The following is a 15,885-nucleotide window of genomic DNA, read 5'->3' on the forward strand; positions in this document are numbered from 1 at the left end:
TTTTTATATGTTGAATAGTATAAGTTCTTCATATGTTTTGGATACTAACCCTTTATCAGATATGTCATTTACAAATATCTCCTCACGTTCAGTAGGCTGTCTTTTAGTTTTGTTGATTGTGGTGCAGAATCTTTTTATTTTGATGTATTCTCAATAGTTTATTTTTGCTTTTGTTTCCCCTGTCTCAGGAGACATATCTAGAAAAATATTGCTATGGCTGATATCAGAGAAATTACTGCCTGTGCTCTCTTCAAGGATTTTTAAGGTTTCTCTCACAGTTAGGTCCTTAATTCATTTGAGTTTATTTTTGTGTATGGTCTAAGAAAGTGGTCTAGTTTCATTCTTTTGAGTGTAGCTGTCCAGTTTTCTCAATACCATTTGTTGAAGAGACTGTTTTTTTCCCACTCCATATTTATGCCTCCTTTGTTGAAGGTTAATTGTCCATATAATTGTGGGTTTATTTCTGGGCTTTCTATTCCATTCCATTGATCTATATGTCTATTTTTGTGCCAATACCATAATGTTTTGATTACTACAACTTTGTAGTATATCTTAAAATATAGAATTGTGATACCTTCAGTTTTTTTCTTCTTTTTCAAGATTGCTTTAACTATTTGAGGTCATTTGTTGTTCCATAGAAATTTTAAGATTATTTATTCTAGTTCTGCAAAAAAATGCTGTTGGTATTTTGATAGAAATTGCATTAAATCTGTGGATTGCTTTGAGTAATATGGACATTTTAACAGTATTTATTCTCCCAATCCATGAGCATGGAATATCTTTCCATTTCTTTGTGTTGTCTTCAATTTCTTTCATCAATGCTCTAGTTTTGACAGTACAGGACTTTTACCTCCTTGGTTAATTTTATTCCTAGGTATTTTATCATTTTTGGTGAAATTGAAATGTTTTCTTGATTTCTCTTTTTGCTACTTCATTATTAGTGTATAGAAATGCAATAGATTTCTGTATATTGATTTTGCATTCTACAACTTTACTGAAGTCATTATCAGTTCTAGTAGTTTTTTTGGTGTAGTCTTTAGGATTTTCTATGTATAGTACCATGTCATCTGTAAATAGTGAAAGTTTTAATTCTTCCTTACCAATTGGATGCTTTTTATATCTTTCAATTGTCAATACTATGTTGAGTAAAAGTGGTGTGAGTGGACATCCTTGTCTTGTTCCTGACCTTAGGAGAAAGGCTCTCAGTTTTTCCCCATTGTAATGGGGACTGTAATGCTTGCTGTGGGTTTTTCATATACGGCCTTTATTATGTTGAGATATGTTCCCTCTAAACCTTCCTTGTTGAGGGTTTTATCATGCATGGATGTTGCACTTTGTCAAATGCTTTATCTGTATCTATTGAAATGATCATATGGTTTTTATTCTTTCTCTTATTGATGTGCTGTATTATGTTGATTGATTTGTGAAAAATGAACCACCCTTGCATCCCAGGAATAAATCCCACTTGATCATGGTAAATGATTTTTTTCATGTATTACTGGATTTGGTTTACTAATATTTTGTTGAAGATTTTTTTCATCTATGTTCATACCTTACTGTAGTGATTCATTTTAGTGCCATATCTTACTTAAGGTAGACAATATAAATATAATTCTTCCAACTTTACAGATGGGGAAAATGGGATATAGAGACTTTCTCAAGGCCTCCCAGTAACCATGTGTTTCTCCCTTGGGCTGGTCAGTGAGCCCAACCTTTTGTTACTCCTTCTCCATTATTCTGTTTTGGTGGAGTGGCCGAAGTGAAGGGATACAAGGAGACTTGCCTCTCTTTCTTATGTGCATGAGAGAAAAGCGAATAGAAGGAGACTATTACTTCTTGACATCTATTACACACTGGGCACTCTCTCATAAAATCTTATAATCCCCCCTAAAATTATCCAATTTTACCTGCACTTGAAGATAAGACAGGTGAATTAGCAAAGCCATAAAGCTGAGTTTTGGTTTCAGTTCTGACACATGTATGTGCTTAATTACTTAAGGCTATTTGCAATTCTAAAATAAAATGTGACTCTTAAAAATGGGGGAGTGGAGAGCAGTAGTCTCTGACTATGGTGTTGAAAACACAGTGGGCTTGATTTCATATCTAGTGAGCCATAGACCTGGGATTCTAACCCAGGTCTGTCTACCTTTAATGCCACACCTGGGCTCAGAGGAGAGCATCAGTTCCCTCGGTGGGCATCCACTTTGAGTGGCAGGGCCAGTTGGGTGGTTTGATTTAGCAATATTGATATGCAACATCAGATCTTAAGCTCTGGAAATGTTCATTGTTGCTGCCCTGTGTCAGGGAGTATTCAGACCAATTATTGCCACATGGCTGGATATTGTAAAGCTTTGGAACTTTCAGGTGCAGCTAATATGCTCCTGAGTCAGGCAAGTCTCATTGCTTTCCAGTGATGTGGTAAACAGATATGAGTTTATGTGTTTTGGAGGTGGATTTTCCATGTCGTTCATATGTCATAGTTTCCCAGCCCATCGTTTACATTTCTTCTCATAGACTAGTATTTTCTGTTTGATTCTGACTTTTCTAAATCAAAATGTATTGCATTGGCCTGGTAGAGATAAAGCTTAATTTAGTTGATCATAAAGATGTAGAATCCATCTATTACCATCGTCTTATAATTAATTAAGTTCACTCAAACATTTTGTACCGTTTCCATTCCTGCAAACAAGAAAATTGGGAAATGTCTGCAGAATGCAGATGTTTCCTTTTCATGGTGTCTTCCCTGAAACCTTTCCTTGTGCCTCCTTCTTCTGTATCTAACCATCCTTTTTTTACATTTCCCCTGACACAGAAGTTCCTCAGGAGAAAAAAGGATGCTTAAGGCGGGCCTATGACATATTTTGTGGCTTGGACCAGCCGCAGGGCCCCAAGATGACAAAGGAAGAAGAGGAAGCTATGAAGCTGAAGATGACAGACACCTCCGAGAAGCCTTTATGGCGAACAGTGGTGAACATCAATGGCATCATCCTGTTGTCCGTGGCTGTTTTCTGCCATGCATTTTTTGCCTGAGCCTTGCTTTTGTGGTGGGCTGCGTTCAGGAAGGCAAGACTTCTTACTCTGCCTCCTTTAGTTGTATTCTGTGTTGTTAAGCTGGTGGTAAACCAGCCAGTTGTAAATTTTGCCCAGTTGATAAATGTGCACAGGAGTAATTGCAGGCTAACTGAAGAAAAATCATTAATTTGCTGTTAACTTATGTATTGGAGGCCAGTGTGATATCATCAGCTGTACATAGTAGAGCTGCAGAAGGAAAGTCCAACTCAGTCATGTCCAGGAAAAGGTGCACTAAGAAAGAAGCCCTGCCACGTGTGATGCAAGTTTTTCTCAGGTAGATTCAGTGTGTCAGTGTAGTTTGTGATCCTTGAATATTATTTTAAGAGTTGTGGTCTCCCTGGTTCATGCCACTTTTCCTTCATGATCTTCTCCCCATCTTTTTTTAAGAGAAATATTTCCCCTCTTCTCATATCCCTGTCAAGTTTTTCCTGGCACCCACAAAAAATCAATCTGATAAACTGATGAATGCGTTGCGGCTGAAGATGGGAACTTGATAGGATCCCTGCCCTGGTGTTTTGCTCTTTGATAGGAAAGCTTGCGGATGGCAGGCCTTACCCCAAAGGGAGGGTCCCAGGCACCAGCCCCAGGCCAGTGGGGAAAGTGGATAATCTTGAGTCAAGAGAATTTTCTGGTTTTCTTTAACATGTCTATTGTGAGGTCCTCATGTTTGAAATTTCACTTATTTTGTCATTTGCTGTGTCTGGAATATCCTAGGCACTCAGCAACGCTTATGGACCAAATGGATGATTTGGGCAATTATTTATAAATACTTGCTTTATTTTTATGTAAGTCTGGCCCTTGGTTAATTTTGTGTGTGTGTGTGTGTGTCTGCACAAAGTACACAGTACACACTCAGGTGACTCTCATCAATTGGAATGCATTTCCCAGAAGCCACTCTTCCTCATGGTGTGGATGTTGACATATGAGCTTAGAGGCTGATCTATGTCACATGACAAAGCAAATGTACCTCTTGGGGCATCTGCCATCTCAAAGCAGCCACACTCTCCTGTAACATGGAAAAATTATCCCAAGATTTTCCTCTCCATGAGTTCATGTGACCACAGCTCTTCCTTTCTGGGGTGTCTTGAGTGGTGATCAAAAGTTGACCAAATTTAGGGTAGGTGGGGGTCTCTGTTCTGAGTGGTAGCGTTCAATGCATTTAGTTGACAGGAGTGTATTTCTTGTTGAACCTAGGGAGAAGTTTTAAAATATAATTTAAATTAGTTAATTAATTAATTAATTAAATTCTTTCAGTCCCACCTTTGAAATCTCAATTATGTTGTAACATAAACTTTGAAGTTAAGAAAAAGTCATGATGTTAGTATTGACTGATTTCAAGCTAGTTTAGGAAAGAGCTGGGATCTGAGGTGCTATGGAGCTGAGAGTGGTTTCTAGGCATACAAATGGTTCAAAGGCAAAGGGATGGCTTGTTCTTGTGGAAGGAAGGACATTAATTGATACACCCTCCATATTGCCCTTACGTGAGGCAGAGAAGAGGGGAACGTGGAGAATTTCATGTGGCTGACTCAGTTTCATGTGCAGTTTGTGGTACTTTTGAGATTTGAGAAGATAAAGGGGAAGTATTGAAAGCTGGTGGATGAAATGGGCATGAAGTATCTAGATTGTCCTGGATTCAGTTTCTGGCATTGCCAATGATTCATGTGTATATTGTGGTAAATTATTTTGTTTCAACTGTGTATTTTTCTCTTTGAAAAATGGGGACCTTGGTGCTTATAGCATCTACCTACCTCCTCTGGGTGTGACTAGGTCACTTTGTAAAGGGGATGACAGATACATACATGAAAGATGCGAAACACATGTAATATTAAGCTGCATTTAGTCCCATAAATTAAAATGTATTACTTTGATACTAATAAAAACATTAAAAAATGTAACATCTGTGTTTCCTGTTTTCTAGATATTCTAAACAGATACTGACCATGCCTGTGGTGAGCGTTAGTTGGCACAAGATGTGGATTAGGAAACAGGAGCCAAGACAGGTGAGAATAGGGTCTGGCAACCCGAATAAAAGGTAGAAAAGGAGAGGATTTCAACTTCAAAATCTCTAATAAACATGAGGTAACTCTACTTTCAACGCATAATGTCTTTTTAGGACAGACTAAGCCACTTGAGTGACCAGGGGCCAGTAAGTGATACATTGTACTAGAGTAATTTAAAGAGTACAAAGAAGAGCTATTTTTTTCCTCAAATGGAAGATGGGTATTTGGGAACAGAGTGGCTTCTTATTATGGTCCATTTATAGAACTGAAAAATTTATTTAATTTATTTTTAAAACTATTTATATTTATTTTTATTTTTAAAATTTAAATTCAATTAGCCAACATATAGGACATCATTAGTTTCAGATGTAGTGTTCAATAGTTCATCAGTTGCGTATAACACCCAGTGCTCATCATATCATGTGCCCTCCTTAATGCCCATCACTCAATTACCCCATCCTCCCGTAGATGACTATTTTAAAAAGAATCTCCCAAAATGAAATCTCCTTCCCTGCAGAATGAAGTTAGCCTGTGGGCTTTTGGTTTACCTGGGAGCATTGCTTAATTTTATGTAACTGAGTCAGGCACTGGTGTTCACTTAGAGGATTTCTACATTTGGAACTCCCTGGAACCTACTCTTTCCTGGTGTGGAAATCACCATCTCCTAAAAGATGCATTACAGCTTGTCCTGCTTTACAAAAGCAAACCTTGGGAGAAAAACATACGTGCACTTAGTTGGTGGAGAGTAGTTTCTTAACTTCCTTCCTAATCTAGCCCCAAGACAATGTAGCAAATGTCCACCCGATAAAAGAGACCTTCTTCACACATGAGTGCTGGCAGCATGTACACGTGCATTTGGGAATCAGATAAAAGGCTTAGAGCAGCAGTTCTCAAATGATAGCCTTTATCGGAATCCCCTGGAGGGCTTGTTAAAACACAGATTATTGGGGCCACTCCCAGAGTTTCTGATTCAATAGGTCTGAAATGGGGCCTGGGAATTTGCATTTCTAAGTTCCCAGATGATTTTGTTGCCGTTGGTCTGGGGACCACAATTTGAAAACAACTACATAGGTTGCCTGGGTGGCTCAGTCAGTTAAGCGTCTGCCTTCTGCTCAGGCCATGATACAGAAGTCCCGGGATCAAGTCCCACATAGGGCTCCTTGCTCGGTGGGGGGGTCCACTTCTCCCTCTGCCCCTCACCCCACTGGTGCTCTCTCTCTCCCTCATGCACAGGGCCGTGCGTACTCTCAAATAAATAAAATAAAATGAAATGAAATTTAAAAAGACAACAACTACTTAGAGTTAATTTCCAAAAAGATTTCATTTCATCACCAAGACGGGCAGAACTAGAGGAACCTCTTTCTCAGGCCCCGTTTTAAGATTTTTATTAATCTATCAGGACCCAAACTCTTTTCTGAAACCAAAGTTGTGTGGGTATGGTTAAGGCACATTATCATGTGAAGGTATAGAAAAATCTACCCCCCTGACCTTTAGGGCCTACCTGCTTAATTATGACCTCCCCACTAGATGCCAAGGCTTGACACTTCAACAGCTTGACTTTTATTCTATATTTCATACTCATCATATACCATATACATGCTGGCCCTCAAAGTCAGTTTTACAGGTGGAATTTTTTATAGATGGGGGGGGCATACGGGGAAAAAGCACTAACACTTATTGGGCGTCTTCTGTGACCCAGACCTTGTGGGCAGTATCAAATGATCCCACCTAATCTTTACAACGGTTCCATGAAGTTATTTGGAGGAAACTGAGATTTAGGGACTTACCCAAGGACCTTTGGATGGACTTTGGTGGTCATGGCCTAGAGGCTGACAATCCCCTCTCCCTGTTACAGAATTTCCCAAGGCAGCCTTCCAATAGCAACACAATGTAATTCTGAATATCCTAGAATGGGGTGGGATGTGGACAAGTCAGGAGATCAACATCTATTGAGTCCTATTTATTTATATTACAAATGTTAAAAATTTGTAACATTTAAATCAATGAGTTAAGCATTTCTATTTCTGTTTTCAGATAAACAGGGAAGGTTCAGGGAAGTTGATTGTTTTGCTCATGGTGGGTCTGTCTCTAGAGCCTGTGCTCATAGTTTTGGTTTAGGTGAATATCTCCTCCTTGCCAAATAGTGAGAGAAATATATCTTTTTTATCAAAGTAGCTTCTTTTGTCAAAGTAGTTCTTCCATGAGGGCTCTTTCAAGACTCTCAGAACATGGATAAGGATGTTTTCTAGTTGTTAGGCTCCAATGAAAGCAGAGGTTGTGTGTAAAGGGGTTAATATCGAGGCTGATCTAAGAAGCAGACTCAGAGTTCCTGTTATCTTGAAAATTCAAAGTTAAGATAAATATGCAATGCTATGTCTGAAAACGCCTTATCCAAAGCTCTGCACCTGGGTTGGAAATTGAAGGTGCTTCTCTGTCAGTGAACCATATGGCTCAAAGACTTCAGGTACAAGTGAGCTATTTTATTCTCACGGATAAAATTTCAAATAGCCAAGTTTCTCAGCTTATAATTTTAAAGAATGCATTTTCGGCACCATGTCCTTGATGTGAGTTAACAGAAGATATTTTTAGAGGCTCACACTCCTTGTCTCTTATTTTCATATGCCAGCTCTGACCACTCCGGGGCCAGGGTCCTGGCTCCAGAGTTCTAGTTCTTAATACCACATTATACTGTCTACCCAAAGTGTCGAAAAGGAAAATTTAACTTGTTGAAATAGAATGCTTGGAGGATGGGCTAAATCGCAGAATGGACAGCACTGAACTTAGTGGATAGAAATATGAAGCCCAGGAATTATCCCACAATGTACCAAAAAGAGATAAAGTGATGGAAACTGTGAAATAAAACTCAAAAGATATGACATGGGAAGTCCAACATCCATCTCACCAGAGGGCCAGAAAAAGAATGGGCAGAACATGAAGAGAGGAAGTGATACAAAGAAAGCCAGCAACTGATAGACTATTCGAGGGATTCCTGTGAATCACAAAAAAAGATAAGAGGAAACCATTAGGAAAAAGATGCACAAAGAATATAAAAAGTCTTCAAAGAGAAGTAATTCAGGATGGCATCATAAAAATGGTAACATCAACAAAATTGTGGAGTGGGCCACTCCAACCTCTTATCTCCTGACAGAAACCTGGAACAATGGGCAGAAGCTGTCAGAACCAATTTTGGGAGAACTCAGAAAAACAGTCAAAAGTTTATAGCAGCCAAACAAGCACTGAATCAAGAAAAAGATACCATAAAATGTTGACTGTCACTCTCTCTCTTGTGTGGTGGCAATCTTAAAGCAGCAGCAGTCATAAAATGTCAGTTGTCTAAAAGTGGGGGCAGCTTGTGTCCCCAGTGTGAAACCATTTTCCTCATTCCAGGGGAGCAGAGCAGACCACATTCACAAATTATTGTGTATGCCTATTCTAACCTGTCTGGGGGATACCGGAGGGACTGACACAAGGTGCTCCTCTCTATTTCACTTAACTCTGAACTCAGACTGGAAAAGCTTGAAACACTGAAAGCCAAATTAACAAGCTTCAGACACCTAAGATTATAGTCAAAACCTACAACAGAAAAAAAAAAAAAAACCCTACAGTAGACTGCCTAAGGCAAAATCTACAGTAAGTGTCCTTGGGAAATTAGGACATCTTAAAGCAACCATATATACTGGGGAATTTAGAAAACCATGTGCATGACCAGGGCAAGACACATGATCAAAAAAGACCAGAGAAGACCCTAACCTTTCATCTTGGTCTGACCACTAGGCTCACTGTGAACCTGGCTAGGTGTTGAAGGAGGGCCCCAGAAGAGAGTGAGTTTGCAGAGACTGGGAAGGTTCCTCAAGGAAACCTCTATTAAAACAGTAGCTGAACGGGGCTCCTGGGTGGCACAGTGGTTAAGCGTCTGCCTTCGGCTCAGGGCATGATCCCGGCGTTGTGGGATCGAGCCCCACATCAGGCTCCTCCGCTATGAGCCTGCTTCTTCCTCTCCCACTCCCCCTGCTTGTGTTCCCTCTCTTCGCTGGCTGTCTCTGTCTCTGTCGAATAAATAAATAAAAAATCTTAAAAAAACACGAACAGTAGCTGGACAAAACTTAAGGAATAGAGACTCCTGTGACTACATTGACAAGGAATACGGTCTTTCCAATAATAGTTCAGAAAAGTCACTAAACAAATGGACTATAACAACCTTTAACAACCAACAAAAGAGCAAAACCAGGGAAAGGGAAGAATCTGATTTCTAGAGTTACCACATTATAGTAGTCAAATGTCCAGTTTTCACACACACAAAAAAAATTCACAGGACATACAAAGTACCAGGAAAATATGACCCATTCAAAGGAAGAAAAATAAATGCTTTCCCTGAGGAAGTCCACATGTCAGAATTATATCATTTATAAGCTTTAAAACAACTGCCTTAAGTACACTCAAAGAACTAAAGAAAAACATGGACCACCCCCCCCCAAAAAAAACCTATAGGAAATCAGGAAACCAGTATATGAACAAAATGAGAATAGCAATTAAGGAATAGGAATTACAAAATGAAACCAAACAGAAATTCTGAAAAGCAGAATAGCCAAACTGAAAAGTTCACTAGAGAGGTTCAACATCAAATTTAAGTGGGCGGAAGATAGAATCAGTGAACTTGAATAAAGGACAATTGAAATTGTCAAGTTCGAGGAACAGAAAGAAAAGAAAATGAAGAAAAATGAACAGGAGTGGGGGAAATAGTGATATCATCAAGGGGTGGTGTAGGAGACCCCAGCCTCAAGTCTCCTTACAAAGATCAACAATTAGTTATCCATGAAAAAAACACCTCTGGGAAAGCGCTGGTCTACTTAAGAAAATTCAACAACACAGTGAAACATAACACTGGAGAATAACTGTGCAGAAAGGGACAGGAGAGCAGTTTCATTTTGCCTGCATCGTCCCATCCCCTAAAGCCAGCATTGCTCAGTGAAAAGACTTACAAGCTACACAGAATTCTCCTGCCCAGGAAAGGGAGAGTGGGGTGAGCAACCATCTTTCCCAGTCTTTGGGGACTGCATGAAGGACCTGCTTTGGTTTCATCCCACCTAGAGACCCACAAAGCTGAGAAGTATAGAGACAGCTAGGAACAAGGAAGAAAAACAAAGGCTACTGCTGTCAGTCATGCTGTGGTAGCAACTATGATACCCAGTCACCTACTCTGCATAGAACTCCAACAGCTTTTCCCAGCCATCTGAGTTCCTCCTGGCTCCCTTCACCCACCCACCTCACCCCTGCTGGAGCTCAGGACTCATCCTGGCATCCAGCCCAGGCCTCTGTGGCTCCACACAACTGCAAGATGTCAGCCTAGATCCCTGCAGATGATCCTTACTACCACGTATGCACTTGGGGCTAGCCTTTCCAGCAGTGCACCTACATGCTACTGGCCCAACACCCATCACCTGCCTCCATTGCTGTGTGCACACCTGTGGGAAGATCCTGCAGCCACACCATGGCTTGCTGATAGCCAGGGCTCCCTCGGCTGATTGTAAGCCTGGATCTGGCCCTGTTTTCTGTCACTGGCCTGTAGCAGTGGGTTCACCTGCAGCTAACCCCTCCAGCTGTGGACCTGCCTACCCTCAGCCTGACTCAACACCAGATTCCAATTCCATGTAACTGTGACAATACTCAGCAGTCACAGTAGAGTAGGTGAGCAGCCAAGGCTCCCATAGCTGCCAGTCTATGGTTTTTACTTTTAATATAAATGTATTAAATTCTCAAATCAAAAAACAGAGAATGTTTGGATAAAAAAATCAAACTATATGCTGTCTAGAAGATACTCACTTCAGCCTGAAGGACACACATAGGCTTAAAGTGAAGGGATGGAAAAAGATATTCCATACAAGTGGAAACCAAAAGAGAGCGGGGATAGCTATACTTACATCAAATAGACTTTAAGTCAAACACTGTAATAAGAGACAAAAAAGTCATTATATAATGATAAACAAGTCAGTTCATCAAGAGACTATAACAATTGTAGACCTACAGGGAATATGATGGTGGAGTAGGAGGACCCTAGGCTCATCTTGACCCACAAACACAACTAGATAGTTATCAAATCACCCTGAATACCCCAGAAACCAACCTGGAGACTAATAGAACAAACTCCTCAACTAAAGGGAGAGAAAGGGTCACACTGAAGAAGGTAGGAACTGCAGAGATGTGGTTTAGGGGAGAAATGGATCATGGGTGCTGCAGAGGAGAGGGAACCATGGTCACAGAGAAGGGTGCGAGAGAGTAGGACATGCAGCGGAACGCACAAGGAGAACATTTCCCCAAAGCCATTGGCTTGGAAAATGAGAGGGGCTGATGAGTTCTTGCAACCAGTGGAGCTTAAAGTCTGGAGTTTCAAAGGTCAGTGAGCTTGGCCTGGATAGAGCCCGGAGGGGACTAACCTCCTCCTGGAGAGAAGGCAGGAAAACAACCCTGGGGCAGATGGAAACAGAGATTTGAAGAATGCCATGGGGCACACCATGGGGAGATTATTCACTCTTCTCACAGTGCTTCCATGAGGGCAGTTCAGGAAGAGACATCTCTCACCTCTCTGGGAACAAAGGAGCTGGCCAGCACAATTTCTCTCCCCTGCCCTTAGCATAAACACAGAGCCACCTGTGGGAAACAGCACAACATTCACACAGGCTGCCTAACTTGCTTACACCAAACCCCACCCTGCTGTGCCTGACTGCCCTCCTCATTTAAGCTTGCCTTAGTCTCAGTGTGGCAGGTCCCTCTCTCAGAAGGCCAGCACAAATGCTTCCCCACACCATGTTTCCTGACCAGAGAATTCTGCAGGGTCTCAGTACTTTTTTATTTTTAATTTTTTATTGTTATGTTAGTCATCATACAGTACAGCATTAGTTTTTCATATAGTGTTCTATGATTCATTGTTTGAGTATAACACCCAGTGCTCCATGAAATTCGTGCCCCCTTAATATCCATCACCAGGCTAACCCATCCCCCCACCCTCCCTCCCCTCTAAAACCCTCAGTTTGTTTCCCAGAGTCCATAGTTTCTTATGATTTGTCTCACCCTCTGATTTCCCAACCTTCATTTTTCCCTTCCTTCTCCTAATGTCCTCCATGTTATTCCTTATGTTCCGCATATGAGTAAAACCATATGATAATTGTTTTTCTCTGCTTGGCTTATTTCACTTAGCATAATCCCCTCCAGTTCCATTGATGTTGATGCAAATGTTGGGTAATCATCCTTTCTGATGGCTGAGTAATATTCCACTGTATACATGGACCACATCCTCTTTATCCACTCATCTGTTGAAAGGTATCTCGGCTCCTTCCACAGTTTGGCTATTGTGGACATTGCTACTATGAATGTTGGGGTGCATGTGGTCCTTCTTTTCACTACTTCGCTATCTTTGGGGTAAATACCCAATAGTGCAATTGCTGAGTCATAGGGGAGCTCTATTTTTAACTTTTTGAGGGACCTCCACACTGTTTTCCAAAGTGGCTGTACCAGCTTGCATTCCCACCAACAGTGTAAGAGGGTTCCCCTTTCTCCACATCCTCTCCAACATCTATTGTTTCCTGCCTTGTCATTTTTTGCCATTCTAACTGGTGTAAGGTGGTATCTCAATGTGGTTTTGATTTGACTTTCCCTGATGGTTAATGATGTTGAACATTTTTTCATGTGTCTGTTAGCCATTTGTAATGTCTTCTTTGGAAAGGTGTCTGTTCATGTCTTCTGCCCATTTTTTGACTTGATGATTTGTTTTTTTGGGTGTTGAGTTTGAGAAATTCTTTATAGATCTAGGATACCAGCCCTTTATCTGTAGTGTCATTTGCAAATATTTTCTCCCATTCTGTGGGTTGCCTCTTAGTTTTGTTGACTGGTTCCTTCGCTGTGCAGAAGCTTTTTATCTTGATGAAGTCCCAAAAGTTTATTTTCACTTTTGTTTTATAGATGAGGAGGTTACTACATGAGGTAGAGTTGGAAGAGGCATTCCTTCTAAGTGGAAATCTCTGGAAATAAAAAGCAAGAATAAGGTAGGGCAAGCTACCTGGTGAACTATAAAAAAAAAATTAGACCAAATGCCCCTAGTTTACACACACATATAGAGTCAGCTCCCTGGCTTTGTAAATTATCGACTCTATTGACACAAAGGAATAACAAAAGCTAAAAGTCAGGTCTTTAGTCATCTCATAGGATAAAATTACCAATCTCTTTCTTCCTTTTGAAGGAAATTACCTCCCTTTTGAAACATAATAAACTCTAAAAGTGAAAAAAAATCAGTAAAATTATCCTTTGCTTAATAAATATTTAGTGGCTCAGATAGAGTTCAGGCAAAATAGCCATGGAGAAAGATGACCACTGCCAGGAGGAGAATGGCATTGATATTCACTACAGTTCTCCATAAAGGCATCTCAGATGTGTCTCTCAGCTTCTTTTTCTGGGCTTCTTCCTCCTCTTTGCTCAGTTTGGGACCTGTCTTCTGCAAACCACAGAATAAGTCATAAGCTTTCCTGAGGCATCCACGGGGTTCCTCAGGATTATCTGAAACAAAAAAAGACAAATGACCACAAAACATGAGAAATACAACGCCTGTAAACGTAGTACAGATGACTGTAAAGAATGATTACAACCACTTTTGAGTGTTAGATGAATCCATGAGGAAAATATAGATAACTTCAATTATATAAAAATAGAAAACTTTTGCATTGCATGAAGTTCAATAGATAAGATAAAAACAAGGGACAAACTGGGGAAAAACATTTGCATCTTATATCACAAAGGGTTTAATATCCTTAATATACAATGGACTTTTAAAAATAGAGAAGAAAAGACTTCCAACAACCCCATGTAGACACATATACACACATAAACAGTTCTTTTTTTTTAAAAAAAGATTTTATTTATTTATTTGACAGAAAGAGAGCAGGAGAGCACAGGCAGGGGGAACAGCAGAGGGAGAGGGAGAAGAAGGGCCCCCTGCTGAGCAGGGAGCCTGATGCGGGGCTCGATCCCAGGACCCTGGGATCGTGCCTGGAGCCCAAGACAGACACTTAACTGACTGAGCCACCCAGGTGCCCTAGAATTCATTAATTTTTTTAAAAAGATTTTTATTTAATTATTTTAAAGAGAGAGAGAGCACAAGTGGAAGGGGCAAAGGGAGAGGGAGAGAGAATTTCAAGCAGATGATGCACTGGGCACAGAACCCCACATGGGGCTTGATCTCCCAACACTGAGATCATGACCTGAGTCAAAATCAAGAGTTGAACACTTAAATGACCGCACCACCCAGGCACCCTGACTAACTAGAATTTAAATAAAACTTGAAACAACAACAACAAAAAAGAGCAATTTGAAATAAAATGACACTGAGATACCACTACTCATCTGTCAGTGACAAAAATTAAAAAGTTTCACAATATTGTTTGTGTGGAAGCAGGCACTCTCACACACTGTTGCTAGAAAAGCATGATTCAACTCTCATGGATGGGACTTTGGCATTATACAGCAAAATTGCTTAGGCATTAACCCTTTGACCCAAAACTCAAACTTCTCAAAATCTATCCCGAAAGTAAACTGGTAAAAATACAAAAAGCTCTAAGTACAAGGCTATTTGTTGCTGCATTAGAAAATATAAAACATAATTCTAAATTCAAATGTCTATGAAAAACCATAATGAATGTAAGACTATTCTTCTCAACAAATGGTAAAGAAAATTGCATGGTGCACTGGGTGTTATACGCAAGCAATGAATCATGGAACTTTACATCAAAAACTAGGGATGTACTGTATGGTGACTAACATAATAAAAAATTATTATAAAAAATTTTTACAGATTAGAAGCGGGGGTAAACAGAAGGGGGAATGAACCACGAGAGACTATGGACTCTGGGAAACAAACTGAGGGCTTCAGAGGGGAGGGGGGGTGGGGGATTGGGATAGGCCAGTGATGGGTATTAAGGAGGGCACGTATTGCATGGTGCACTGGGTGTTATACACAAACAATGAATCATGGGACACTACATCAAAAACTAATGATGTAGTTCACCATTCACTAATGGTGAATAACATAACATAATAAAAAATTTAAAAAGAAAATTCTACAAATTAAAAGCTGTGAGATGCAGTGAAAGCATTACTTTGAGGAAAATGCCTAGCTTTACTTATTTATATTATAAAAGAAGGGAGGCTGAAAATTAATGAAGTAATATTCAATCTAAATTAGAAAAAATAGGGGCACCTGGGTGTCTCAGTTGGTTAAGTGTCTGACTTCCACTCAGGTCATGATCTCAGGGTGCTGGGATCAAGCCCTGCATCTGTGTCAGGCTCTCTGCTCAGTGGGGAATCTGCTTCTCCTTCCCCCGTTGCCCCTCTCCCCACTTGTGCTCTCTCTCTCTCTCAAATAAATTAATAAAATCTTTTTTAAAAGTAAATAAATTAGAAGAAAATAACAATAGAATAAACCCAAATAATGTAAATGGAAGGGTATACAAATGAGAACAGAGAGTAATAAAATAGAAAAGAAGGATAACAAGAGAGCAAAATAACAAAACCTAAAGTTGGTTCTTTAAGAAAAGTAAAATAGGGGAACTGAGTGGCTTAATCAGTTAGGTGTCCAACTCTTGATTTTGGCTCAGGTCATGATCTCAGGGTCATGAGATCAAGCCCCGCATAGGGCTTCCTGCTCAGCGGGGAGTCTGCTTGTCTCCCTCTTCCTTTGCCCCTGCTCACACTCTCTCTCTTATGTAATTTTTTTTTTAAAAAGAAAAGTAAAATAGACAAGTCTTTAGTGAGATTTATCAAGAAAAAAGAG

General features: G+C 40.1%; 2 protein-coding genes across 5 annotated transcripts in view; one reads left to right on the forward strand and one right to left on the reverse strand.

The window, feature by feature from the left end:
- Window positions 1-3,030, forward strand: part of SLC5A1 (solute carrier family 5 member 1) — a 33,832-nt gene extending 30,802 nt beyond the window's left edge. Inside the window, exons 11-12 of one of the 4 annotated variants that reach the window (XM_008710584.2) lie at window positions 324-329; window positions 2,813-3,030. In XM_008710584.2, the coding sequence (XP_008708806.2) occupies window positions 324-329; window positions 2,813-3,030 (224 nt within the window). Of the gene's footprint in view, window positions 1-323; window positions 330-2,804 lie in introns of all 4 variants that reach the window. The other 3 variants (XM_040619773.1, XM_040619774.1, XM_008710583.2) reach the window with 3 other exon arrangements.
- Window positions 3,031-13,401: 10,371 nt separating this feature from the next.
- Window positions 13,402-15,885, reverse strand: part of LOC103681074 (solute carrier family 5 member 4) — a 37,585-nt gene continuing 35,101 nt past the window's right edge. Inside the window, exon 15 of the mRNA XM_008710581.2 lies at window positions 13,402-13,616. Within this exon, the coding sequence (XP_008708803.2) occupies window positions 13,402-13,616 (215 nt within the window). The remainder of the gene's footprint in view (window positions 13,617-15,885) is intronic.

Source organism: Ursus maritimus, unplaced genomic scaffold (genome assembly GCF_017311325.1).
Source record: "Ursus maritimus isolate PB19 unplaced genomic scaffold, ASM1731132v1 scaffold_33, whole genome shotgun sequence".
Classification (NCBI taxonomy): Eukaryota; Metazoa; Chordata; class Mammalia; order Carnivora; family Ursidae; genus Ursus; species Ursus maritimus.